Genomic DNA, 25,391 nt, shown 5'->3' on the forward strand with positions numbered 1-25,391 from the left:
TTCTTCGTAACATGTTATAAAACACATTGAGTGTTTGTTCCTGAGTATATAATGAAGGTGAGATAAACTAAAAGGAGCAAAAACTGAGGGACTAGGCTGGGAAGATGGCTCAGTGGTAGAGTGCTTGCCTTGCATGCATGAGGCCCTGGGTTCAATTCCTCAGCACCACATAAGCAGAAAAAGCTGGAAGTGGGGCTGTGGCTCAAGTGGTAGAGCGCTAGCCTTGAGCTGAAGAGCTAAGGGGCAGTACCTGGCCCCAGAGTTCAGGCCCCATGACTGGCAAAAACAAAAACAAACAAAAAAAACTGAGGGACTAATTTGTAGAAGACTGTTATCTTTTGACCAAATTCTAGGAAACTTACACATGTTATAAAGAATAATGAATACAGAAGCTCATAGTGAAACTCTTTTGTATTCTTATAAAGAGAGATAAAGTAATTGGCAGTTGGTGAATCAAGGTGAAGTGTGTGCAGTTATTTACTGGATTCTTCCTTTTTCTCTACAAAGTTTGAAATTATTCAAAGCAAAACTGAAAAATTTAGGAAACAGACTATAAGATCCCACTTGAAAATTGAGAAAAGAAAAGTTGGATAAACCTGAAATAATAATAGAGAGATGTTAAGGTACCGCAGGGGGCAATGTGTGCTGGTATAGTTATTATGAAGTTTAAACTGGCTGTTATATAGTCAAATTAAGTATAGTGTGATGTAGCAATCCTACTCCTGGCTATGTGTCTGTGATAGCTATTAACACTTTTCATTGAGTGTTTTAGATCTGCACCTTCTAGGTATAGTAAGATGACATTTTCCAACCACTCTGAAAATTGGATGTGGGCAAATGTAACTTTGACTAATGAAATGTAAATGGCTATACTATGTTCTCTTTCCCTTGTAACAGAAATCATGAAAGCTTCTGTCATGTTGAAGACTCAACCTGCATCCCTGAATGGCTACTGAGCCAAGTATGTCTGCTAATCTGGAGTGAACATGTAGCGTGAGAAAAAAGTAAATCAAAAGATGGTTGTTGATCATTTTCTAAGATGTTGCAGGCAAAGCTTCTAATAAAGTGACAGATAGGGGGCTGGGAAGGTGGCTCAGTGGTAGAGCGCTTGCCTTGCATGCACGAGGCCCTGGGTTTGATTCCTTAGCACCACATAAGCAAAAAGAAAAAAACCGGAAGTGGCACTGTGGCTCAAGTGGTAAAGTGCTAGCCTTGAACTGAAGAGTTGAGGGACAGTGCCTAGGCCCAGAGTTCAGGCCCCACGACCGAACCCCCCCCCCAAAAAAAAAGTGACAGATAGTGTTCACTAAGTAAATGCTGGTTTGCTCCTTGCTGTTCTTATCTTTTTATTCTGTCAACATTGCAAGTACAGTCTCACCTGGATCTGCTGAGAGAAATGTGCAATGTCTTGATCTGGCTGATTTCCAGAAGCCAGCATTCGGCTTTTGTTTTCCATGAACTGCTGTAATTTATCAGAAAGCTGCTCAAACATCTCTGCCTGGGGCAGGAGCTTCTTTAGGGTGCTTTCTTTTTCCTGTTGCTGTAACCGAAGCTGCTCAAAGCTCTGGCTCACTTCTGCCAGTTTGCCCTGTAGTACTGCTGCTGTGGTATTGTCTGCTTTCTCCATGAACTGGGTCACCATTTCATGGGTGGCTTCCAAACTGCTTTTCTGCCGAGCGATGTCCTGCTTCAGTTTCTGTTGTCAAGAACAAATATGTCATCTTTGGTTCACTTATATCATGAAAACTAAGCCACCTATCAAAAACCTTCTAGTAACTATGTTCAGCTCAAGGTGTAGGGGATGGAAGACTGCAATAGCTCAACAGAATGCTACATATCTTATCCCTTTAGGTTTCTCTCATTCTACAAAATCACTCACATTCTACAAAATCTCATTCTACAAAACCACTTTTCCTTAGTCTCAACAGTAGTTTGAAAATTGGAGATGCATATCTTTTGTGTGTGTGTGTGTATGTGTCTGGTGTTGGGAATGAAACTAAGATCTTATGATAATGATTAGACATTATTGCTAAACTTTATTACAAGAATCATGAACATGAATTCAAGTCCAGTTACCTTTTCTAAGTTATATAATTATGGTAAATGGCAAATACAACCTCTTTGGTAACTCTTGGTCTTACCATATTATTGGCAAGGGCTTCTTGAATGACTCCTGATGAGAGTGATGCCACCTGTTCCCCCTGGAGGTTTTGTTCAACTTCCTTGATGGACTGCAACAAGCTCTCTAGACTTTCCTGGACACTCTGAGACTGGGCAATTGCCTTCTGCAGAAGTGCAGAGCGCTCTGCCAAACTACAGGAAAGGCTTTGGAAGCAACTGAGTATGGAATCTGGAAGATCAAAGCCATGAAAACAAAAAGTAGGTACTATTTTGGTATTATGTTTTAAAATTTAATGTATTTAAATTGAATATATTAATTTAAATTCCTGGCAATAAGAAAAATAAAAGGAATATGCTTGAAATGCATTAGTATCAGAGCAAATACAATAAGCATTATTTACCAAGATTAGGTGAGATACTAAGGGCTAAAGATATCTAAGATATAAGATTGTGTAAGATGCTGAGGTCTAAAGATAACTAAGATAAAGTCTTGCTGGGTGCTGATGGCTCATGCCTAACTACTCAGGAAAATAAGATCTAAGAATTGCAGTTTGAAGCCAGCCAGCCAGCCAGGATAGACTGATAGATGAGATTCATATCTCCAATTATCCAGCAAAGAGCCAAAAGTTGAAGTGTGGGTCAAATGGTAGAGCACCAGCTATGAGCAAAAAAAACCAGAAAGAAAGAAAGAAAGAAAGAAAGAAAGAAAGAAAGAAAGAAAGAAAGAAAGAAAGAAAGAAAGAAAGAAAGAAAGAAAGAAAGGAAGAAAGAAAGAAAGGAAGGAAGGAAGGAAGGAAGGAAGGAAGGAAGGAAGGAAGGAAGGAAGGAAGGAAGGAAGGAAAAAATGCTGAGAGAAGCTACTCAGGAGGCTGAGATCTGAGTATCTCAGTTCAAAGCCAGCCTGGGTAGGAAATTCCATGAAACTCTTATCTCCAATAAACTACTCAGAAAATGTCAGAAGTGATGCTGTGGCTCAATGGTAGAGCACTAGCCGTGAACACAAAGAGGCTCAGGAACAGTGCCCAGGCCCTGAGTTCAAGCCCCTGGACCAAAAAAAAAAAAAAAATCTGAGAGAGAGCAAAAGGCCTGGAATTCAAGTCTCATACTGGTATACACACACACACAAAACAAACCCAAACAAAAAGAACTCCACAAAACTAAGTTAAAGTAGCTCTTAACAAACAACACTTCAAACAGGATAGTCAGAGGTATAGAGACCTAGAAAGAAGGGTTCATACTAGGAATTAAAAGAGCAAGACTACTGTTGCTGTTTCATACCTGTAGTTTCTTGAACACATTGAGGGTTCAAGGCTGGCTCCCCTTCAATTTTCATGAGGTCACAAGCAACTTTTTGGAGCTTTTCTACAGGTACTTGGTGCTCAGCCAGTTCCTCCTGTAACTGCTGCTTGTACACACACACACACACACACACACACACACACACACACACACAGTACGTGTACACACACACATACACACACACACACACACACACACACACACACACACACACACACACACACACACACACACACACACACACACACACACACACACACACACACACACACACACACACAAAGAAAAAATAACCAAAGGTAATTGCAGGAATCTAGAATATAATTCTCAGTTTACCCAGGGCCAGAGACATTAGAACAGTGTTTAGGAATCAGATCTTGCCCCAAACATCCCCAAACTGCCTTTAATTTTGCAAGTATTTGATTTGGCTGGGGGTGAGGGCGGGGGACTGTATTCTAAGCCATGTAATACAAGCCCAAACACTGCCCATGTTCAGATTTACCTTTGTTGTTGTAAGTTGCTGCTGCAGAATTCCAGGGTCAGAGGCAATGGTATCTGAAAGAAGCTGATCTACTTTGGCCTTACAAGTCTGTATCCAGGCTTGCAGTATGTCAGCACTGCTCTGGAATTGCTGATACTGACCTAATAGCATGTTCAGGTGAGAGCCCAATCGTGTACACTATGCAAATAGAGAAAGGGAAACACATCTGGTAAGGTCAGGCCAAAGAGTAGTGTTCTGTTACAGAGAACTCACTGTAACATTACATAAAGGTACTGTGCTTGGGACCCTGGACAGATAGGTGGCAATCACCTACAAAAAGGTCCCTCTTTTGTTCCTTATTATTCATCTTTCCTTGGTAAATACCCAGAAATACTTAAAAGAGTTGCATGATATGCTGCCAAAGAAGTATACATCAGGTTGTAGGCAAAGGTAAAGATTGAGGGATCTCTTTGAAAGGATTACAGATGTTGGGAAAGCGGCTAGATTCCTAAACTGCTTGGATTGGGAGAAAATAAGGGTTCCTTCTAGAGTTTCTGTCAAGAACTAAGGACTGCAGTTAGCTTAGATTTACTTGTGTTGCATCTCTTGGATGCTGGTTAAGATACAGGAAGGTGAGCAGCTTATACATCTGTGATCAGACATAAGATAATTTTTTTTGCATAGTTCTTCAAAAACCTTCTACCTGTGGTCAACATATAGCTCATACACTTTGTCCTGTCTGGGGTTAATTTTCTGGGTCTCACTACAGTTGTATGAGGGCTGCCATGATCACTTTCCCAGTGGCTTCTAGGATCTACCCTTACCTTTGAGTGGAGAGCAGTGTATCTTTCTGTTGCATCCTTCAACTTCTCTTTTACTAAGTTTCTGGTTGTGGATGGTTCTTTGCTTTCTTCAAAGTTGTTTTCTGTGTCCAGGACTTTCTGTCCTGAGATAGTCACAAATCTCAAGTCCCCTTTGTGAGAAATGACATCTTCTGAGAAGCTTCCCTGACGCTTTAGCAGAGAGGGTAGGGCTTCAGGGCCATTGACTCCTTTATGCATATTTTCTAGCTCTTTCTCAGACCGTTCCAGCCAGCTTTCAAATTCAGTGTAGTCCTGTAGGAACTTCTGCAGCTCATCTCGGAGAGTCTGTACCTGCTTTAATTCCACCTCAGACTGGGTCAGGGAAGATGCATATTGTTCCTTAAGCTCGCCTAGCTTCTTTTGCAGCATTTGCCGCTCCTCAGGAGTGAGATTGTGGCCCTGCTGGTCTAGGAAGGCCTGAGCTGACTGGGTGGCCACAATGAAATTTTGTTGCTGGGACAGCAATTCTTGGTGACGAGCCTGGTGAGTAACCCCCCCACAAAAAAGGGACAACCAATAAGAAAACAAATATTTGCTTATGTCTCCAGGTGGAGTGGTCTCTATCTCTACTTCAACCCTTATTGTCATGGGGTAATACATATCACACACAGCCAGATACCCTCATAACCTCTATCTCTATGCTACTGCAGGCAGACAATACCCATATTAAAAATGGCATACATGAATATGAAAATGAGGTTATATGTTCTAACTAAAGTCATGAAGATAGTTAAGGTTCAGAAATGTGATTTAAACCAACTAGTAACTATGTCTACATACATCTATAAGAATCTATAATAGCCAACTAAAATCTTCTACAATAATAGAGTAACCGGTAAGTTGTCTATATGACAATGCAAACAGAACAAATATTCTGGATAATATAGGCAATTTGCACTTTGTATGTTTAGCTATAAGACATATATAGACCTTTTCTCAGTTGCAAAGGATAGTCATGTGATTGTTTTCTTCTTAAATACGTTCTTCCTAAGTCTAATAAAAGACAGTGGAAGTTCATTCAATGGTCTTATCTATACTTTTATGCAACTACCAGAGAAGAACTACAAATCTACTTTCCTTCAGTTAGTTTCAGCATGTACCAATAGCCTAGTCTAAGCTTTATATGTCATCTTAGGAAAGCTACAGTAACTAACAGATCCTGCTCAAATAGCCAGTAGGGAGCAGTACCACATCTTTGCCTGTAGGTGATCAGGTGTCCCCAATCTCATCCTCCAACCTACCCACTGACATTAAGGCAGTACCCTTCCTGAGATAAAATGCTGCTTGCTTAGGGTGAGTGCAGCCAGCAAGAAGAATCAGGAAACTCTCTGCACTGACTGTTTCAAGACTATTAGGCCTCTAGACCTAATAGTGGATCTTGTAAGGAGAAAAGTGGCATGCAAGGGGCTGAAATCCTATTAGTACAAAATAAAGCAATGCCCGAATAGGTTGTTCAACACTATTTCTGATAAGCTAAATCATCTTTGTTACAAAAATATGTGATCCATGTGTTTTACAGGTGTTCGAAATATATTTTTTGATTATTCAATATAAAGTGCTTGTGCAAGTTAATGTCCTAGATGATTTGTTTTATTGGTTCTCTGGTTTATTTCCAATGTCTGACATATAGTAGATACTCAGTATTTGCTGAATGAATAAGTAGAGATAACTGGTGAGCAGGAATGGCTTCTGTGGCTCAGTGGTAGAGTGCTTGCCTCGCGAACATGAAGCCCTGGGTTCGATTCCTCAGTACCACATAAGCAGAAAAAGCTGGAAGTGGTGCTGTGGCTCAAATGGTACAGTGCTAGCCTTGAGCTGAAGAGCTTAGGGACAGCACTCAGGCCCAGAGTTCAGGCCCCATGACAAAAAAAAAAAAAAAGAATGGCTTCTGCTTTTGAGTCCACTGTCTAAAAGCCAAGTGGACAAAAATACAATACAAAATAAGAACCACTACATATCACAGAGGGATATGTTAACTTTGGGGGAGTAAAGAATTCCTTCCTAGAAGAAATAAAATCTAAACTGAGATCTGAAGAATAAGTAAAAATTAACCAAGATCTGGGCTCTTTTTCATTTCTTACACTGGAGAGGCAAGAAAATTCCAAGAGCATGCACAAGCCCAGTAGAATGAGGGCACACAGTACAATCAGTGAACTGAAAGGGATTAATAGCTAGACTTGGGTGAAGCAATGAGGCCAAATAAGGAAGAGTAAATCCTGTGGACGGGTAGTTGTAGGGATGGTAAACCATACTAAAGACTTTGGACTGATATTGGTGATAGAAGTAATGGTCTGAACTATAATATCTCTATGGAGATGAAGCAGTGGGTATGATTTTGAAAGAGATATAAAAAACACTGGACTTGATGACTAAACTTTCAAATCCCTCACATGAGAGTAAGAGAGAGGGCTGGGAAGGTGGCTCAGTGGTAGAGTGCTTGCCTTGCATCATGAGGCCCTGGGTTCAATTCCTCAGCACCACATACACAGAAAAAGCCAGAAGTGGCGCTGTGGCTCAAGTGGTAGAGTGCTCACCTTGAGCTGAAGAGCTCAGAGGTAATGCCCAGGCCCAGAGTTCAAGCTCCATGACAGAGAAAGAGAGAAAGAGAGAGAGAGAGGGAGAGAGAGAGGGAGAGAGAGAGAGAGGGAGAGAGAGGGAGAGAGAGGGAGAGAGAGGGAGAGGGAGAGAGAGGGAGAGAGAGAGGGAGAGAGAGGGAGAGAGAGAGGGAGAGAGAGGGAGAGAGAGGGAGAGAGAGGGAGAGAGAGGGAGAGAGAGAGGGAGAGAGAGGGAGAGAGAGAGAGAGAGAGAGAGAGAGAGAGAGAGAAAGAGAGAGAATAGTTTTAGTTTAGGATATTATCAAATTCAGACAACTAAGTAGATATAAAGGAAGCAGAACATCTTTCAGAGCAGGGATAGGATGTATTGGTGTATATTATGGGAGTTCTGTGTTAAGGTGGATGTACTTGTGGTTCTAGGTTGGAAATGATCAGATTGACTTATATACTGGTTTGAAGCTTAGAAGTGACAATAGAGCCACTTTTAAGAAAAATAAATAGAAGGAATATGTTAGTACAACTAGCAATTAAAATGTTTTAGGTGGATGAAGCAACCCAAAGAAAGAATATTCTGAAAGATAAGAGGAAGGCTTAGCCGGGCGCTGGTGGCTCACGCCTGTAATCCTAGCTACACAGGAGGCTGAGATCTGAGGATCGCGGTTCAAAGCCAGCCCGGGCAGGAGAGACCGTGAGACTCCTATCTCCAATAAACCACCAGAAAACCGGAAGTGGCGCTGTAGCTCAAGTGGTAGAGCGCTCGCCTTGAGCTGAAGAGCTGAGGGACAGCACCCAGGCCCAGAGTTCAAGCCCCATGACCGACAAAAAAAAAAAAAAAAAAAAAAAAGAGGAAGGCTTAAGGTATACTTGGAAGTGTAATAGTATTTAAAGTTGTCAGAAGAAAGAAGGAAGATAAAGTAGTGCTGTAGAAACCAAGGAAGAAAGTAGTTTAAAAGGAATGGTCTACAGTATCAAAGCTACTAAGGCATATCAAAGACAATACAAACTGAGAATTGCTCACTGAACTGGGGGCAAGAAGCTGTGGTAACTTGCCCTGGGCAGAAGAGATTCCTCCAGCTCAGTGAGGACAAGCTAGAATCCTCACCTTCATTGTCTCACATTGTTTATCCAGTTTCTCTGGGGCTTGGTTCATCCCCATGTAACTATCAGTGTTATCCAAGGCTCTTTTCTCCAGTTTAGCTCCAGAGAGCTGCTCTATTCCTGGAAGTCTGGTCTGTAGCTGTTTACCAGATGATTCCATGGAAGTCACCCAATCCAAGAGAGCATCAATCTTACTCTTGTTCTCTGCCAGCTCCTTTGCAGCTTTACTCTGAAAGCAAGAAGTAGTCCAGTGAGAAAGCCTTAGATACTCAAATATAAAACCACAGGTTACAATTTCTGCAGGGTCCTTCAAAGAAAACTAAATAAAGATTTTTTTTTATGGAAAAAAAATGCTGGCAGTGTGGCTCAAATGGTAGAGTGCTTACCAAGCAAGCAGGAAGTTCTGAATTCAACACCTAGGGCCACCAAAAAAGATTTTTTTTCTCCAAATTTATACTAAAAATTACTTTCTAAACATTTTTGCTGAGCACCAGCAAAATATATAATCTAGCTACTCAGGAGGCTGATATCTAAGGATCATGGTTCAAAGCCAGCCCAGACAATCAGATTATAAAAGATTCTCATTTCCAATTAAATCAGAAAAAAGCTGGAAGTAGAGGTACGACTCAAATGGTGGAGTATCAGCTATGTGAAAAGAGTTGGACCAGAGAAGGGCCTGGTGTGTGCACTAGCACACACACAAATATAAACATACATACATACATCTATATATATATATGAAATAAATACAAACCACAGGTTAAGCAAAGCATTGGGTCATACTAAAGAAAAAGTGATGCTCTAATTTTAGTTATAAACAGTCTTTCCAAATAACAAAAATAATTTTTTAAAAGAACTATTATCTATTATTAATTTCTTTGAACAATCTCTAGAGTTTACTTATATTTCACTGTTTACAAGGAGAAAAAAAGACAAATCTCAGTTTTTAAAGCAATCAATGGTCCTGCTGCCCAACAAGATTTCACAGAATTCTTTCTAGCTGTAGAAAAGTGACACATTGGTTTGGTAGACTCAGAACACGGTCACATTCAATTATCTGGCTACTATTTGGAAAAGCAGACCTCTAGTTCTTATCTCAGCCAAACAGAACAGTTCTTAAAGTTCCAAGTATGTTAATTAATTGAATAGAATATATCAAATTATACATCATCTTATGTTGCAGAACTCATCTTTAGGCAACTTAGTTCTCTCTTTCATCTTCTCTGACACTCTCATTACCATCAGACCCCAAGATTGAACAAAGGATTTGATTCAATCTGCTAGTGCTAAATGGGGGCAGAAAATCATTCAAGATTTGACTTTCTCTTTGGTTTCTCTAGGTGCCATGATTTACTTCATTAACTATATCAAGGCTGCCTGGAAATAGTCTGTGACCTATCACTAGTCTGGATTCAAGAGAGAAGTATATCATTTCTTTTTCCTCCTAGGGTAATACCCTACTTAAGTTCTTTCAAGTAGTTAAGTTCTGAGTGTACAGATAGCTTTTATTTTATTGTATTTTTAATTTTTTTTTTGCCAACCCTCAGCCTTGTAATATAAAAGCAAAGGTTGCTCTTGAATCAGTTATTTTTTTTTCTCATTCTATGCTTTCTATAAGGAAGTTTCCCCTTATTTTTGTGTAACTGAAGCTTTCATTTAGTAAACCACCAAGTATCATAGCCATTTGGTTACCTTTTCAGTCTCCTGCTGTAAAGCTGAGCTCACTGCTTCCTGCACTTCCTTTTGAGCCATTTGGGTTCGTTCCTGGAGAGCTTTATATTGCTCCTTAGCCTGATGAAGTTTTTCTTGAAGAGCTGTCAGCTCCGAGGGACTCAGTTTGGTTTGGTTTTCTTCTAGGAACCCTTCAATATCTTTGACAACAGTAGTAAATGAGGTGGCATGGTTCTGAATGTTGTCCTGTAAATCCTGAACATAAGAAAACAAGTTTAACAGTTCTTAGTATTTCCACATCGTCAAATACTATAGGATGGAATGGCTAGGATGACATTTCTGTATTTAGTTCTTGACTTATAATTTACCTAAGTTTTATCTCTAAACTAGTGCAATGAAAAATTTAAAATATTTTACTTTCTCAGCAAATACTTGGTGGGAAAAAAAGGAAACTTCCCATAATCTAGCTACTCAGGAGGCTGATATCTAAGGATCATGGTTCAAAGTCAGCTCAGACAATCAGATTATAAAAGGCTCTTATTTCCAATTAAATCAGAAAAAAGCTGGAAGTGGAGGCATGACTCCAGTGGTGGCGTATCACCTATGTGAAATAAGTTGAACCAGAGTGAGGAATATATATTGATATACTGAATAGTGGAGATTTTTTATTCAGTAGCAAGTTACCTGCTAAGAGATTATTCTTTCCATAAAGAGGAATTGACAGCACGTTCTAGCAAAGTCAAAGCCCAATGGTCTTTTATATAGTAGTCCACAGGTTTCTTAGCTTTTGTGCTCAAGGCTACTGTTCTACCACTTTGAGCCACAGGCCACTTCCCATTTTTGGGTAGTTAATCAGAAATAAGAATCCCAAGGACTTCTGTTTACCCAGGCTGGCTTCAAACTGCGATCATCAGATCTCACCCTCAAGAGAAGCTCGGAGGATTACAGGCATGAGCCACCAGTGCCTAGCCCCATTTTTTTTTTTTTTTTTTTGGTTGGTTGTGAGGCCTGAACTCTGGGCCTACATGCTGTTCCTCAGCTCTTCAGCTCAAGGCTAGTACTCTACTACTTGAGCCACAGTGCCACTTGCGGCTTTTTCTGCTTATGTGTTGCTGAGAGAATCAAACCCAGGGCTTCATGCATGCAAGGTAAGCACTCTACCACTGAGTCACCTTCCTAGCCCCATGGTTTTGTTTTTTGAGGTTTGTCATCATCAATCGTAGTCCAAAAACATTAAATAGAAAATTCCAGAGATAAACAATTCCTAAAGTTTAAAATTATGCATGATTCCAAAAAACATTGTTCAGCTGGGACCCTGAGTCATTAGTTTGTTCACAATATCCATGCTGTATATACTACCAATCAGTCACTTCCTGGATGCCCAAATTATCATATCATCTATTGTATCATAGTGCTTGTACTCCAGGAATCCTTATTTCACATAATGTCCCTAAAGCACAAGCATATTGATACTCTTTATTATTCTAGTTATTATGTTGTATTTTATTAATAGTTATGGTTATCTATCTCTTACTATGTCCAATTTATAAACTAAACTTTATCATAGATGTATATGTACTGGGAAAACATAGTATATAGGGTTTGCTACTATATGCTCCAGGCATCTATCTACCCTTTCCTCTGTACTCTTTTGGTTATACTTCTCCTTAACGTGGCCTACAACAAGCAGTATGAGAAAAGCTTTTCCCCATCTCTCCAGCTTCACTTTTTTGTTAATCTTTCTCTTAATCTTTGTGGTCCAACTGAATTAGCTCAGTTCTTGAATATATTATGCTCAATCCCATTCCAGCCTCCAAACTCATGCATAAACCTCTGCCTAGTATGTTTTTTTCCTCTTACCACATCATGCACTAACCCCTATAAAAGCATATCGTTCACTTCTCAATTTAAGTGATTCTTTTTTTTTTTTTGGTTGGTCATGGGGCTTGAATTCTGGGCTTGGGCACTGTCCCTGAGCTCTTCAGCTCAAGGCAAGTGCTCTACCACTTGAGCCACAGCACCACGTCTGGTTTATTGGAGATAAGAGTCTCACAGACTTTCCTGCCCAAGCTGGCTTTGAACCATGATCCTCAGATCTCAGCTTCCTGAGCAGCTAGGATTACAGGTGTGAGCCAATGGTGCCTGGCTTAAGTGATACTTCAAGTAACCTTTTCTGATACCCTAGACTAGACTGTGTCTCTGGTCTATGTTTTCATATGACTTTACATTTAAAGATGTAATGGCTAATAATTAGATGCTTGTTCTAGAGCTAATCTATCTGTCTCCCCTACCAAACTAAACTTCATGAGGGAAGGGGTAATAACTGTTTTTCATGATTTGGACATTAAGCACTGGTATACAGAAAGCCTTTATAAACATGTTTTGAAGAATGAAGAACTAGTTTAACTCATACTGACCTTCAAGTCACTTTGGTTCTTCTGCAAAGCAGAGAGATCCTGTGGGGAGGCTCTGCCCTGGTGGCTCACCAGTGCTTTTTCTGCCTGTCCTACCCAGCTGCAAAGGTCCTCCAGTTTCTGATGACAGGTATTTTGTTGTTTCTGCAGAGTCTAATTAAAATGCAAAGGAATCAAAAGACAATTAATAACTCTCATTTTACAAATATGTATAATTCCCTGAAATGTAAAACAGGATTTTGTGTCAAAGAGAGAAAAGCAATGGAAAACTAGAAGAGGAAAAGGCACAGAAATCATATTCAGGAAGCTCCCCTTATTTGGGCAGTCTGGTCATTTAGCTCTGTGGTTGGGATGATATCAGGGTAACTTTTGGGGAGGGAGTACCCCTGGCTAGATTTGAATTTGGGAGCTCTTTTGTCGGATGTCCATTACTACCTTTGGAATCTATTACTATCTTTGATCATGGTGATAAACATCAGAATCAGCCATTCTGACAAATTTCTCTAGAACTAAAGAATTTGCTAAATACTAAGCCAAAACATGAAAAGGTAGTAGGAGAAAAAAAAATCAAGGCCTTGGATAATTTACAAGCTAAGTTTATCTATAATTTGAACCGATTTTTATGTACCAAATGAGAGGTATTAACATGATTACACACCAGACACATAGCTTGGTTTGGCTATTTGGAGAAACTGCCCAAGAATAGAAAATTGGTTTAGCTTCTTGAATATCTACACTGTTATCATAGGAAAAGTTAGGCTCATGGAGAGAGAGGGAATATGTTTCTGTGCCTGATCCTTTCCCCAGATCTCATACGGCTGAAGCACCTAATTGAGCAATTAAGCATGATGTGTTCTCCTGACCATCCTTCTAAAACCACTTTCTACCAGTTAGTGCTTTCTGATGGCATTTTAGTCACCTGCACTTACAAACAGGTGCTCACATTGGCCCTCTCTCCCCCTTTTTAGGACAAATAGAAGGGCACTTGAAGAGAACTCCTAAGAGTTCTTCAGCTGTAAAACAGGATCTTCATGGGTTAGGATAGGTGCAGACTGAATCTGAAAAAAGCAAAGCAAACAAGTTATCACATAGACATACACACACATTCAGAGCAAATAGAGAGAAACAGAGTATTTCTGACAACAAGGTTAATAAACATTTGTGGAATTACTATTGTACTCATGGAAAATGGTAACATACAGTTCTATCATCTGCTGAAAACTCAGGGACCCAGCCTAGATCCAGGGTAGGTCCCTGGATGGGACTACTAAGGTGGTTCAGACCAATCTACTTCATTCATTACCCACAGGCTATCCCATGCTATTTAAATTACTAAGTAAGGGAAGCTGGGCTCAGTGATGCCTGCTTATAATCTTAGCACTTGGAAGGGGATTAGTGAGTTTGAGGCTAGGTTTGGCTACATAGCAAGATACTGTCTCAAGTAGAAAATTACTAAGTGAGGATATTGCACATGTTCAATGGTGCAATTAAAAGGTAATCTAAACCATTTCATTAAGATTTGACTTTGTGGGCTGGGAAGGTGGCTCAGTGGTAGAGTGCTTGCCTTGTATGCATGAGGCCCTGGGTTCGATTCCTTAGCACCACATAAGCAGAAAAAGCCGGAAGTGGCTCTGTGGCTGGAGTGGTAGAGTGCTAGCCTTGAGCTGAAGAGCTGAGGGACACTGCCCAGGCCCAGAGTTGAGGCCCCAAGACCGGAAAAAAAAAAGAAAAAAAAGAAAAAAGAAAAGATTTGATTTTGCTTATAACACATTTGAAACTATAAATGAGCAGTAATGGGACTTATGGCCCTGAGTAATCTTTGTTTCCTTTTTCCTAAGGTCCTCCCCGCCCCCCACCCCCCATCCTGGGGCTTGAACTCTAGACCTGAGCACTGTCTCTTAGCTTCTGAGCTCAAGGCTAGCACTCTACCACTAAACCACAGCTCCACTTGCAGCTTTTTGTGTTAACTGGGGGTAAGAATCTCACAGACTTTTCTGCCCAAGCTGGCTTAGAACCGAGATTCTCAGATTTCAGCCTCCTGAGTACCTAGGATTACCAGCACCTGGCTTCTAATTTCTTTTAAGTCTGACCCCAAAGCTCAATTATACTTTGTATAATGTTTAATAAAAGGAGCTCCTGATATTTTCTGGTGACAACTAGCAAATTCTATTATCATCTTGCTGTATGTCAACTTACTATTCAAACAGCAGAAATAAGATAAACATCATTCAAGATATTTAAAGGCTATGTTGTTACTATTAATACAATGATATTGCCTTTGAATTTTTTAAGAACAGACTTGTGATGAGTGATGGCTAGATTTTTATTTATTTTTTAATTTAATTTAATTTAATTTATTATTATTTATTTATTATTATTATTATTATTATTTTTGCTAGTCCTGAGGCTTGAACTCTGGGCCTGGGCACTGTCCTTGAGCTCTTTTGCTCAAGACTACTACTCTACCAGTTGAGCCACAGCGTCACTTCTGGCTTTTTCTGTGATTAATTGGAGATAAGAGTCTCGTGGGTTTTCTGCCTCGGGTGGCTTTGAACCAAAATCCTCAGATTTCAACCTTCTGAGTAGCTAGAATTACAGGCATGAGCCACTGGCACCTGGCTAATAAATTCTTTTAGTATTTTTTTTTTTTTGTCGGTGGTGGGGCTTGAACTCAGGGCCTGGGCATTGTCCCTGAGCTCTTTTGCTCAAGGCCAATACTCTACCACTTTGAGCCACAGATCCAATTTCTAGATTAAAAAAAAAAAAAGATCATATCTGCTTTGAGCCACAGATCCAATTTCTAGATTAAAAAAAAAAAAAAGATCATATCTGCTTTGAGCCACAGATCCAATTTCTAGATTAAAAAAAAAAAAATCATATCTGCTTTCAGAAACTGATTTTAGTGCCGGGCACTACTGTGTGAAAAGAAGAACTAGAAAATTAAAATAATTTTAAATTTAAAAGTAGTCTAAAGATTGTCAAGGGATCTTATTACAAATTATTTGAAAAGTCTCAGCATAAAACTGATTTCTAGAATCATTCTTCTGAAGCTCATAGTATATAGATGTTTTCTCAGCTCTCAAAAAGAATACTGAGGAAGAAAATAATATGAAGAAAGGGCAATGAGACAGTGAACAGTAGCATTTCACTAAGCTGAATACACTTGCACATGCAATCACATTAACACATATATATTCCCTCACATGCACACAAAACAAAAAGATGGCAAGAAAAACAGAACAGCTGCCAAAACCACAATGGCCCAAGTGACATGAAATTTCAAAATTGGATCCAGATTCCTGGATACATGAATGGATGGTGGCCAGAAACCCCCCAAAATAGAGGACATTTCAAAAGACAAACTGAGCCCAGTTGCTGGTTCAGTCTGACCTTAACCTGGGCTTCCTGCTTCGTTTGTTGAAGATGAGCCTGTAATGCATCCATCTGAGCTGCTATCCGTTCCACGAGGTCCTGGAAGGACCTCTGCAGTTCATTCAGGAGCCTCAGTATTTGTCGATTCTGCTGAGGGGACAAGTCCTGTGCATGCTCAGAGATAAAGAATTGGATATCAAAAGCAAGAGTATCCAACTGAGATTTCTTTTCTGCCACAGACTGCTTCATATCCTGAAATAAGTAGGGAAAAAGAGACAAAAACAAAAAGAGAAATAAATCTTCTATTTCTCTATCCATTAACAATTTATTGGTTAGAATCGAGGAGAGGTTAATGTTCTTTCCTTCTTTCCTTTTTTTTCCCCCCTTCAACTGTGAGGCTTGAACTCAGGGCCCGGGCACTCTCCCTTAGCTTTTTCACTCAAGGCTAGCTCTACCACTTGAACCATAACTCCACTTGCAGCTTTTTTTTTTTTTTGTTGGTCGTGGGGCTTGAACTCTGGGCCTGGGCGCTGTCCCTCAGCTCTTCAGCTCAAGGCAAGCACTCTACCACTTGAGCTACAGCGCCACTTCCAGTTTTCTGGTGGTTTATTGGAGATAGGAGTCTCACGGTCTCTCCTGCCCGGGCTGGCTTTGAACCGCGATCCTCAGATCTCAGCCTCCTGAGTAGCTAGGATTACATGCGTGAGCCACCAGTGCCCGGCTTCCAGCTTTTTTTTTTTAGTAGTTAACTGGAGATAAAAGTCTCATGGAGGGCTGGGAAGGTGGCTCAGTGGTAGAGCACTTGCCTTGCATGCATGAGGCCCTGGGTTTGATTCCTCAGCACCACATAAGCAAAAAGAAAAAAGCTGGAAGAGGCGCTGTGGCTCAAGAGGTAGAGTGCTAGCCTTGAGGGACAGCGCCCAGGCCCAGAGTTCAGGCCCCACGACTGGACCCAAAAAACAAACCAAAAAAAAAAGTCTCATGGACTTTCCTGCCTGGGCTGGCTTTGAACTGTGATCCTCACATTCAGCCTCCTGAGTAGCTAGGATTATAGGTATGAGCCACCAGCACTGGGCCCTTTTTGTTGTCGTTGTTGCATTGCGACCCAGGGTCTTGCACATGTGAGGCAACTGCTATACCACTAAGCTACACTCTCAACTCAAAAAACACACACAAAAAAACAAGTGAAACATCCTTGGTATGAATGGAGTGGGTTACCTCATAGTGTTGGAGAGAGTGATTTAAGCTGATGACATCTATTTTCTTGTCATATTCTTTGCTGTTTAGAATAAGATTTGCATTGCCAACCCAGGTTCTTAGATCTTGAAGCTTTTCTTCTAGCTGCATATGTTGACTTAACACTGTAGTCTGAAAAATAAACTGCAAGTCAGATTATAAAACTCTGGAGGCCTGCCCAAGCTTTGCGAGCCTTTATGAGTTAAAAGAAGATGCTACCTTTTTGACTTCCATGGCATTCTGGAGGTGGAATAGTCTGGAATTCCAATGGTCACTTACAGAGCTGAGAGACTTTTGAAGATTCTTGGCATCTTTCTCCAGAGCCTTCAACAACTGAGCAGGAACTTCTTGGGGCTGGCTGTTGATAATCTGATCCACACACTCCAATTCCTGACTCACCAAGTTGGACAGATCCTTTAACTCCTTGTCTAACACCTGGGAAAATAAACTGGTGGTAATGCCAAACTAAAGACAAGCAAACTTGCTATCAGGGAATCTGCTATGAAAATACATATCTTCACTCACTTCATGTGATAGGATATAGGGCTTAGAAATGTTTTTATGTACATTCATTCTTATTATATTAACCCAGGTCCAACTCAGAGTCTCCTGCAGCACCCTGTTAGGGGCTGAGATTACAAGATATGCCATTATGCCTGGCTGAGTTTATGTGTGTTTTCCTGATGTCTTACTGGAGTTTGGGAAAAATAATAGAGATGAACTTTATTCAGTATTTCTTACTAACCAATCACTACCTTGAACTTACCTTGTGCATACAAGGAGATGTAGTCTAGAAGATGTTTTCTGCAAAGGCTAGCTTTGGATATAATCATGATTCTCCAGATCTCAGCTTCCCAAATACTAGGATTATAGGCATGAGCCATTAATGCCTAGACTCTTTTAAGCCTTGAAATCTTCTGGGAAAATAAAGCTAGCTATCTTGAAGCCATCAAACTCACTGAAGTCTCTGGGAACCTACCTTGGCCCGACACAGCAGATTCTGTAGTTCTGTCAGATTAAATTCCAAAGGCTGAATCTGTTTAGTCCTCATTTCAATGTCCCGTAACAGAGACAGATAAGATACCAGTTTCTCATCATGTTCTAAACAGAGTTGCCGGTTAGACACATTCTGTGGAGCAAAAAAAAGAAAACCATTCGCTTCTGTAATTTTTCTTTATATAGGCTTTTTTTTTTGGGGGGGGGGGTCCGGTTGTGGGGCCTGAACTCTGGGCCTGGGCGCTATCCCTCAGCTCTTCAGCTCAAAGCTAGCGCTCTACCACTTGAGCCACAGTGCCACTTCCGGCTTTTTTCTTTTTGCTTATGTGGTGCTGAGGAATCAAACCCAGGGCCTCAGACATGCAAGGCAAACGCTCTACCACTAAGCCACCTTCCCAGCTCCCCCCTTTTTTTTTGGGGGGGGGTCCAGTCGTGGGGCCTGAACTCTGGGCCTGGGCGCTGTCCCTCAGCTCTTCAGCTCAAGGCTAGCGCTCTACCACTTGAGCCACAGCGCCACTTCCGGCTTTTTTTCTTTTTGCTTATGCGGTGCTGGGGAATCGAACCCAGGGCCTCGTGCATGCCAGGCAAGCCCTCTACCACTGAGCCACCTTCCCAGCCCCTAGATAGGCTTTTAAAGCAGGCAAGGTTTCTTGTTGGATAAACAGAAATGAGAAATTTTTCCTAAAATAGGACAGAATACAATAAAACGTTATTCTATTAGATCATTTCAATATGACCAAAGTGATTTTATTTCCTCAGAGAACAGAAGGTTGTAATTATCAATGAATAAATATTACTCTAGGAACATTTCCAAAGGTTACTCTGATTTCAAGTAGCATCATTTCAGTATTTCAAATTAGTTCCAATGTTAGTTTCTAATGTAAACCTCCTAGGCTGGAGATGTACAACAGTGAAAGAGTGCTTGCCTAGCAAGCCCAGGGTTCTTTCTCCAGCACCACAAAACAGCAAGACAAAATAAAACTTGCAAATTCCAGAAAGGCATTCAGATTTCATGCCTAATCTATATTAATGTATTATAGATGATAAAAGTTATACCTTAGAGGATTCTCTAGTACACTAAAATGTAATTATGCCTAGTTTTACATATGTGAACTATGTATCCAATTAAGAATTTAAACTATGAATCAGTTATCACACACACACACACACACACACACACACACACACACACACACACACACACACACACACACACACACACACACACACACACACACACACACAAGGAAACTTACCTGAGTTGTTCTGAAGGCCTCAGGATTTACTCCTTCACTTCCCTTTCCTCCAGGTACAGCCATGAAGGGAGCTTGTTCATTGCTTGGGCTATCTCTGACCCTTTTCTGTGGTGTCTTCTGATCCATCTTCTTTGTAGCATATGACATCTGTGACACTGTTGTTTCTTCACTGAGCTCAGAAATAGCGGGACTAATGATAGTATCCTGTAGCCCCGCACTCTCTTTCTGCAACCTATCTTTGTGCAATTTTTCTGGGAGAAGGGATACCATAACTATAGGGCTTGCCATTTCTAGAAATCTATCTCCATTTGTTTCTTTGGTTGTTACTACTTTAGATTTGAGCATTCCACAAAGTTCAGGATCACCTTTGCTCTCCTGATGATAGAAGTCTTTTCTGTCTGAGGATTCTAGACAACTGGCCTCTTTTGCATCTACTTTAGAAACAGTAATTTCTTCCAGTTTAAGAGCTCTTGTTGAATTAGAACGTACTTCTTGGTATGACTTTTCTTTACTCTTTTTAGCTATGGAAATTGGATCTTTGGTTTCCTTAGTCTTAATAATAACATAGGAATCTTGATGATCATTGGTTTCTTGTCTGGTGGTTTCTTGGACAGTTCTGTATGTTTTGGAAGTTTGGGATATATCTGTAACTTGAGCTTTTAAAACTGATTTTTGTTTGCATAATACTTCAGGTTTGGGAGTCACAGAAGAAAATGGCTCACTATGTGTCCTACTAGTGGTTTCTTGAGATAAATTTTCTCCTGGTTTTAAAGTAGAATAGAGGCTTACATTTCTTCCTTCCCCTTGACTGACTTGTGTAGAGCTGAAGAATGTTGGAACACCTTGATTTCTTGCAGAAATTTCTTTAGTTGTCATTTGGCAAGAGTCTTCAGTTTTACAAGTAACAGAAAACTCCATTTCTCTACCAGTTTCTTTCCCTGTTTCACTTCCATTCATTTCTACAGACTGGAAGTCATACACATCACCAATGGTAGTTTTCTGATTTAACTCTGCTTCAGAAAGAACTGCTGGTTTACATGTTTGGGCACTTTCTTTTACAATCATCTCCCTCTTCTCTCTCTTACTCTTCACCCTAGTATTCACTGGTTGCTCACTCAGCAAATTGCCTGATGTTTCATGATTTGATTCTTGTACCTCAGAAGCAATTTCCCTTAGACTTTTTCTTGCTTCTTCAACATCTAGGCCTGAGGTAGACTGCTTGATATGAATAATCATTTCTGTTGGTGACACTACTTTTTCCTGCTCTACAACTGTATTTTTTTCCAAATGATTTTTAGCAAGCTCATCGAGTGTCAAATCAGAAGGTTCTGAGTAAGGATGCATCACTGAAACTTGGTCTGAGGATTTACCTTTAAGACTGCCATGAATAATGATGCTGATTGCTCCTTTAGCACCTCGAATTCTTCCCTTGTCTTGATCTTTACTGTCCACTTCCTTCAATGAACTCTTCCTGCTTCTTTTTGCCATTTCCCCAACTGAATCTCTTACTTTAACCTTTCCTTGTGTAGACTGACTTTCAATTTCTAAGAATCTGTCATGGTCTCCTTTATCACAACTCACTTCAGGAGTCTGATTACATGCAGTTAACATTGCTTTCCTTAGAAATTCATTATTTACCTCACATACTTGAATTCCATCTTGCTTTTCAATATGAGCTCCATCATCATGAGACTTTAAAGCAGCTGCCAATTCAGGGCTGAGAAGTCTTCTCTCAACAGCTTCTTGTATAGTCACTCTTTGATCATTAAATATGTCAACAATTCCTCCATTCAATACCTGATGAGATGCAATAATTCTGGCCATGTCTTCATCCATCAGTTTCTGTTCCAAAGCTGATGCTAATGTAAGTCTTTTGCCTGTGGCTGTATCTATGATTCCACCAGTGTTTGCCTGAGTTTCCAAAATCTTCAGTGTAGATGGAATGTCTACTTTTCCAAGCTGAATTGCTTCAGACAATGTAAGTACCCTGTCGCTCATCCCATCTTTAATGTCTGAGAAGGGAATTACTTCTAGGTATCTCAATCCAGATTCAATATCAATCTTACATTTCTTTACCAAATCTGAGTAGGGAATAATTCTGCAATTTTCAGGATCTATAACCCCATGCATCATTCCTGAAGCTAGTACTGCCTTTTTAGTTAACAGTTCTTCTTTGTTAGGTTCTGCACAGGTCAATTGCTGGCCAGAAATGATATCCACAAGATTCTCATTTAAGGCCTGAATTTCTTGGATTTCTCTTTTCATCTCTGGGGTAACAAGATCTAATTTTATAGCTTCAGGGAGTGAAAGTGTTTCCTTTGTTTCAGGATGAAAAAACTGCTGGAGGTTTAAGTTCTCAACTTTTTTGAGTTGGTTGGCTAGATCTTCATCAATCAAGTTGTGTTTAAAAGCATTATCAACAGAAAGTCTCATTCCAGATATATGGTGAATGATACCTCCATCAACTAGCTGTTTAGTCAAGAAACAAATGGCTTCCTCTCTCTCCAAAAGACCTCTGTCAATGGCTTGTACAACTGTTAAAAGGGCTTTATTCTCAGGGTCCACAAGTCCTGTTGTTTCCATTTGTAGACCAATCAATCTCTCTCTAACTGTTTTGTCAGCATCTCTGCCTTTGGAAGCCTTCTCCAGATTTATAAGGTCTGTCTGCTCAGCATTGTCCACCAAACCAAGATTTGAGGCCAAAGTAACTGAAAGTTTTTTGCCTCGTTTCAGGTCAACAATTCCACCAGTTAACACCTGTCCCTCTAAAATTCTGGTGGCTGTTTCCTTGTGAAGAAGTCCAACTGCCACTGCATCATTAACAGAGCATAGTGTGTGAGTACGGGGGTCTAAGACACCACTTATAGCTTTATCTGCATTGAGAACATTATGTAATAATGTCTCGTCCATCAGACCTTCATCAATAACTTCTTCAGTTGTCAAAGACTCAGAGGTCTGAGAGTCAAAGAACCCCCGAAACATGTTCAGTTTTTCCATAAGTTTCACAGCAGTGTGGCTAGGCACAATACCTTGCGCTATTGCTTCACTTAGTAAAAGTTTCTGACCTGTTCCTTCATGAAGTATACCACCATCTAGAAGCTGTGCAGACAATACATTTAAGGGAGCTTCTTTAAGCAACTCAGGATGATTCCATGAAAAGGAAGTCTCAATATCATGATCTTCTGTGTCAGTCTTTTGTATTATCACCATATCACCATCTGCAACTCTTTGGCCTTCTTGGCTTTGTTTACAGCCATCCTTAGCTAAAAGCATTTCACTTAACACCTTTTCTTTGTCCAAAGAATGAATATTCACATCACTTTCTGACTTAAATCCTAATTTTAAACCAAGTGACTTCTCTGCCTGAACTTGTGACTTTTTCCTTTGGGATTTAATGAGAGGCCTTTTAGTTTCACTTGGAATATGTTCAGTCTTATGAGACTTTGCTTGTTCTTTCTGACTTGTAAAGGAAGTCTTTCTGGGAGCTTGCCATTTTCCCTTTGTTGTTTCAACAGAAAAAACATCTTTGTCAACCACCAACGGCCCACCTTCAGTTTCCTTAGGAGGTATCACCAGGAGTTCTCTGCTGGCATTTTCTCTAGTAGAAGTTTCTGTTTGGTCTTCATTTTTAGTATTTAACAACTGCCTTTGTAACTCTGAGTTGACTTTATTTATGACCTTCAAAGAGTCAACATTTCCAGTAACCACTTTTTGTTCTCCTATAGACAGATCCTTTTCAGGGTTCTCTAAAGAAGAATATTTTATTCCTACAACAGTCTTTTTGTCTTTTGCTTCAGCGCAATCTTCTTGATGGGGATATTCTTTGTTCTGAGAAGAAAACTGGAATCTCACAGTGAGCTTATCATTGAAAGTTTCTGTGATGTTCTCACTAGCTGATTCTTGAAATTTCTTAGGATTGTCTAGTCTATAATGTCCAATTTCAAGCACTTCTGAAGGACTTGCTTGATATTCATCTCTGGATGTAAGGATCTCCATCAGTTCTTGATCTAACAGAAGCACCCTCTGTCCATTGTGCACATTAATATAGCTATGAGTCATCAGTTGAAATAACAACTTATCTCCATGGTTTGATATGTCCTCAGTTTGGCCCTTGTTGCACAGAAGTGCTGCTGTTCCAGAAGTAGTACCTGATGTTTTTCTCTCTGAAAAGTCTGCTAATTGCATGTGGGGCATCACATCAGGGATACAAATTAATTTTAAGCTGTTGGCAAGATCTTTGTCCAAAATACTAGTTTCTATTGCTTTGTTCCAGGAGCAAATCTCTGTGGTTTCTGGTAAAAAAAGAGCTTCAATATGCTCTCGGTTTCTAAGGATTTTGCATGCTAGTTCAGTAGACACAATACCTTGTTCTAGAGCATCTGTAATTGCAAGAATCTCTCCAGATTCAGGCCATAGGAACCCCATGAATGACCAGAGGGATTCCAATATCACAAGGGCAATCTTAGCAGTTACTAGATCATTGCTTACTGCTTCATCTATTGTTATCCTACGCCCTGTGACAGTGTCAATGATGCCTCCAGTCTGAAGCTGCCTTATGAGAATAGCACAGGCCATATCTTGGTCAATCAAATTATGTCTTACAGCCTCTTCTACTGTAAGTCTGTGTCCTGTTCTTGGATCTACAATGCCACCTGCAAAAAGCTGAGCTTCAAGCAGCCGGATAGTGACTTGCCTATCTATTAGCCCTTCTTGAACAGCACGAAAAATGTTAACCTTCTGGTCTGATTTCAAGCTCACCATTCCTCCTGCCAACTGCTTGACAGGCAATAATTTCAATCCCGATTCCTGGTGAACAATACATCTTTGCATCAGATCCAGTAAACCTATTTTCTCAGCTGTGTTGGGGTCTATCAAATTCCTGGATGATCTCAGGTGAGACTCTAATGCTGAATGAAGCCCAGCAGAAATGAGGCCTTGATGAAAAGCTTCCTCCAGGTTAATACAGTTCTCATTGGGGAAAACTTTGAAACCACCAGTTGCCAGGTGAACTTCTAAGACTTTCAGTCCAAATCTCTCACTGATTATTCTCTTTTCAATTGCTTCTACCACAGAAAGGGGACCTTTGTTTGCAGTAAGCCTGCTTACTAAGGACAGGGTATCCTGTAGCTCCCAGAGACGCTGGTACATAGGAGGATTAATGAGGTTTCTGGCAAGGCCCTCCTCCAAAGAGAGTTCTTCACTAGTCTCAGGAGCAATGAGACCAGACATGATAACCTGGGATTCCAGAAGCATAAGGCCTGTATCTTGGTCAATGAGGCCCTTTTGCATGGCTCTGAAGATGGGAAACATCTCCACTGTGCCTAGGTCAATCACCCCAGCAACTGCTCTGAAACCCTAAAAGAAAAAAGGAAAAAGAAAACTAAGTCAGAACCAATGGCAAAGAATAATTATTGAAAGGAATCATTCAACAAACTAATGTGTATAAAATTCTGACCACAGAAAAACTCAGCCCTGATAAGTCTCAACATGTAGGAAATATTGTGAAGCCAACCTGGTAGTGTTAATGAAAAAAAAATTGTAAACTGCAGAATATTTAGTAGGGCCCAAAATTCATAGATTATTTGAAGGATGATGGATGGCATTTAGCATATCTGAGTGACAAGCTCTACAAAGTGGCAAGCAGTAAATGTAAAGGACAGTTATTTCTAAGACTAAATCATTACAAAGGGTTTTAAAAACACCTACCAGTTCGGAGAAAGTAAAAAAAAATCAACCTCATATAGCAACTTCTCAGTGTTGAAACCCATGCAGAAGACTCTGGAAGAAGCACGTCTCTGCTGATGGGTACAGCAGGAGTGGTCCACAGCATGAGAGATTTAAACAGCCCAACAGCCACAAAATAGTTATGCATCCTAAGAATAGGCTTGTGTATACACCCAAGCAACTGGGACATTTACAATCATTGTGGCCAATGCTAGCTTTACAACAATGGATCTAAGTTAAATTTTCCAATCTGAATTATATTTATTCTAGGACTTGGAAATAGCAAGATAAGAAGGAACAAGTTG

General features: G+C 40.2%; 1 protein-coding gene across 17 annotated transcripts in view; it reads right to left on the minus strand.

Moving 5' to 3' along the window:
* The window catches only part of LOC138837863 (microtubule-actin cross-linking factor 1-like), a 254,302-nt gene that overhangs the window by 121,199 nt on the left and 107,712 nt on the right, over positions 1 to 25,391 (minus strand). For 14 of the 17 annotated variants that reach the window (XM_070036897.1, XM_070036896.1, XM_070036895.1 and 11 more), the window contains 13 exons: positions 19,363 to 24,717; positions 18,090 to 18,239; positions 17,330 to 17,545; positions 17,093 to 17,242; positions 15,893 to 16,126; positions 12,506 to 12,655; positions 10,110 to 10,343; positions 8,422 to 8,646; positions 4,726 to 5,244; positions 3,923 to 4,099; positions 3,400 to 3,523; positions 2,142 to 2,350; positions 1,379 to 1,696 (listed from right to left, as the gene is read on the minus strand). In XM_070036897.1, the coding sequence (XP_069892998.1) occupies positions 1,379 to 1,696; positions 2,142 to 2,350; positions 3,400 to 3,523; positions 3,923 to 4,099; positions 4,726 to 5,244; positions 8,422 to 8,646; positions 10,110 to 10,343; positions 12,506 to 12,655; positions 15,893 to 16,126; positions 17,093 to 17,242; positions 17,330 to 17,545; positions 18,090 to 18,239; positions 19,363 to 24,717 (8,061 nt within the window). The remainder of the gene's footprint in view (positions 1 to 1,378; positions 1,697 to 2,141; positions 2,351 to 3,399; positions 3,524 to 3,922; positions 4,100 to 4,725; positions 5,245 to 8,421; positions 8,647 to 10,109; positions 10,344 to 12,505; positions 12,656 to 15,892; positions 16,127 to 17,092; positions 17,243 to 17,329; positions 17,546 to 18,089; positions 18,240 to 19,362; positions 24,718 to 25,391) is intronic. The other 3 variants (XM_070036902.1, XM_070036900.1, XM_070036885.1) reach the window with 2 other exon arrangements.

The sequence above is a fragment of the Dipodomys merriami genome, unplaced genomic scaffold (assembly GCF_024711535.1).
Source record: "Dipodomys merriami isolate MVZ:Mamm:240054 unplaced genomic scaffold, mDipMer1.0.p SCAF_277, whole genome shotgun sequence".
In the NCBI taxonomy this organism is placed as follows: Eukaryota; Metazoa; Chordata; class Mammalia; order Rodentia; family Heteromyidae; genus Dipodomys; species Dipodomys merriami.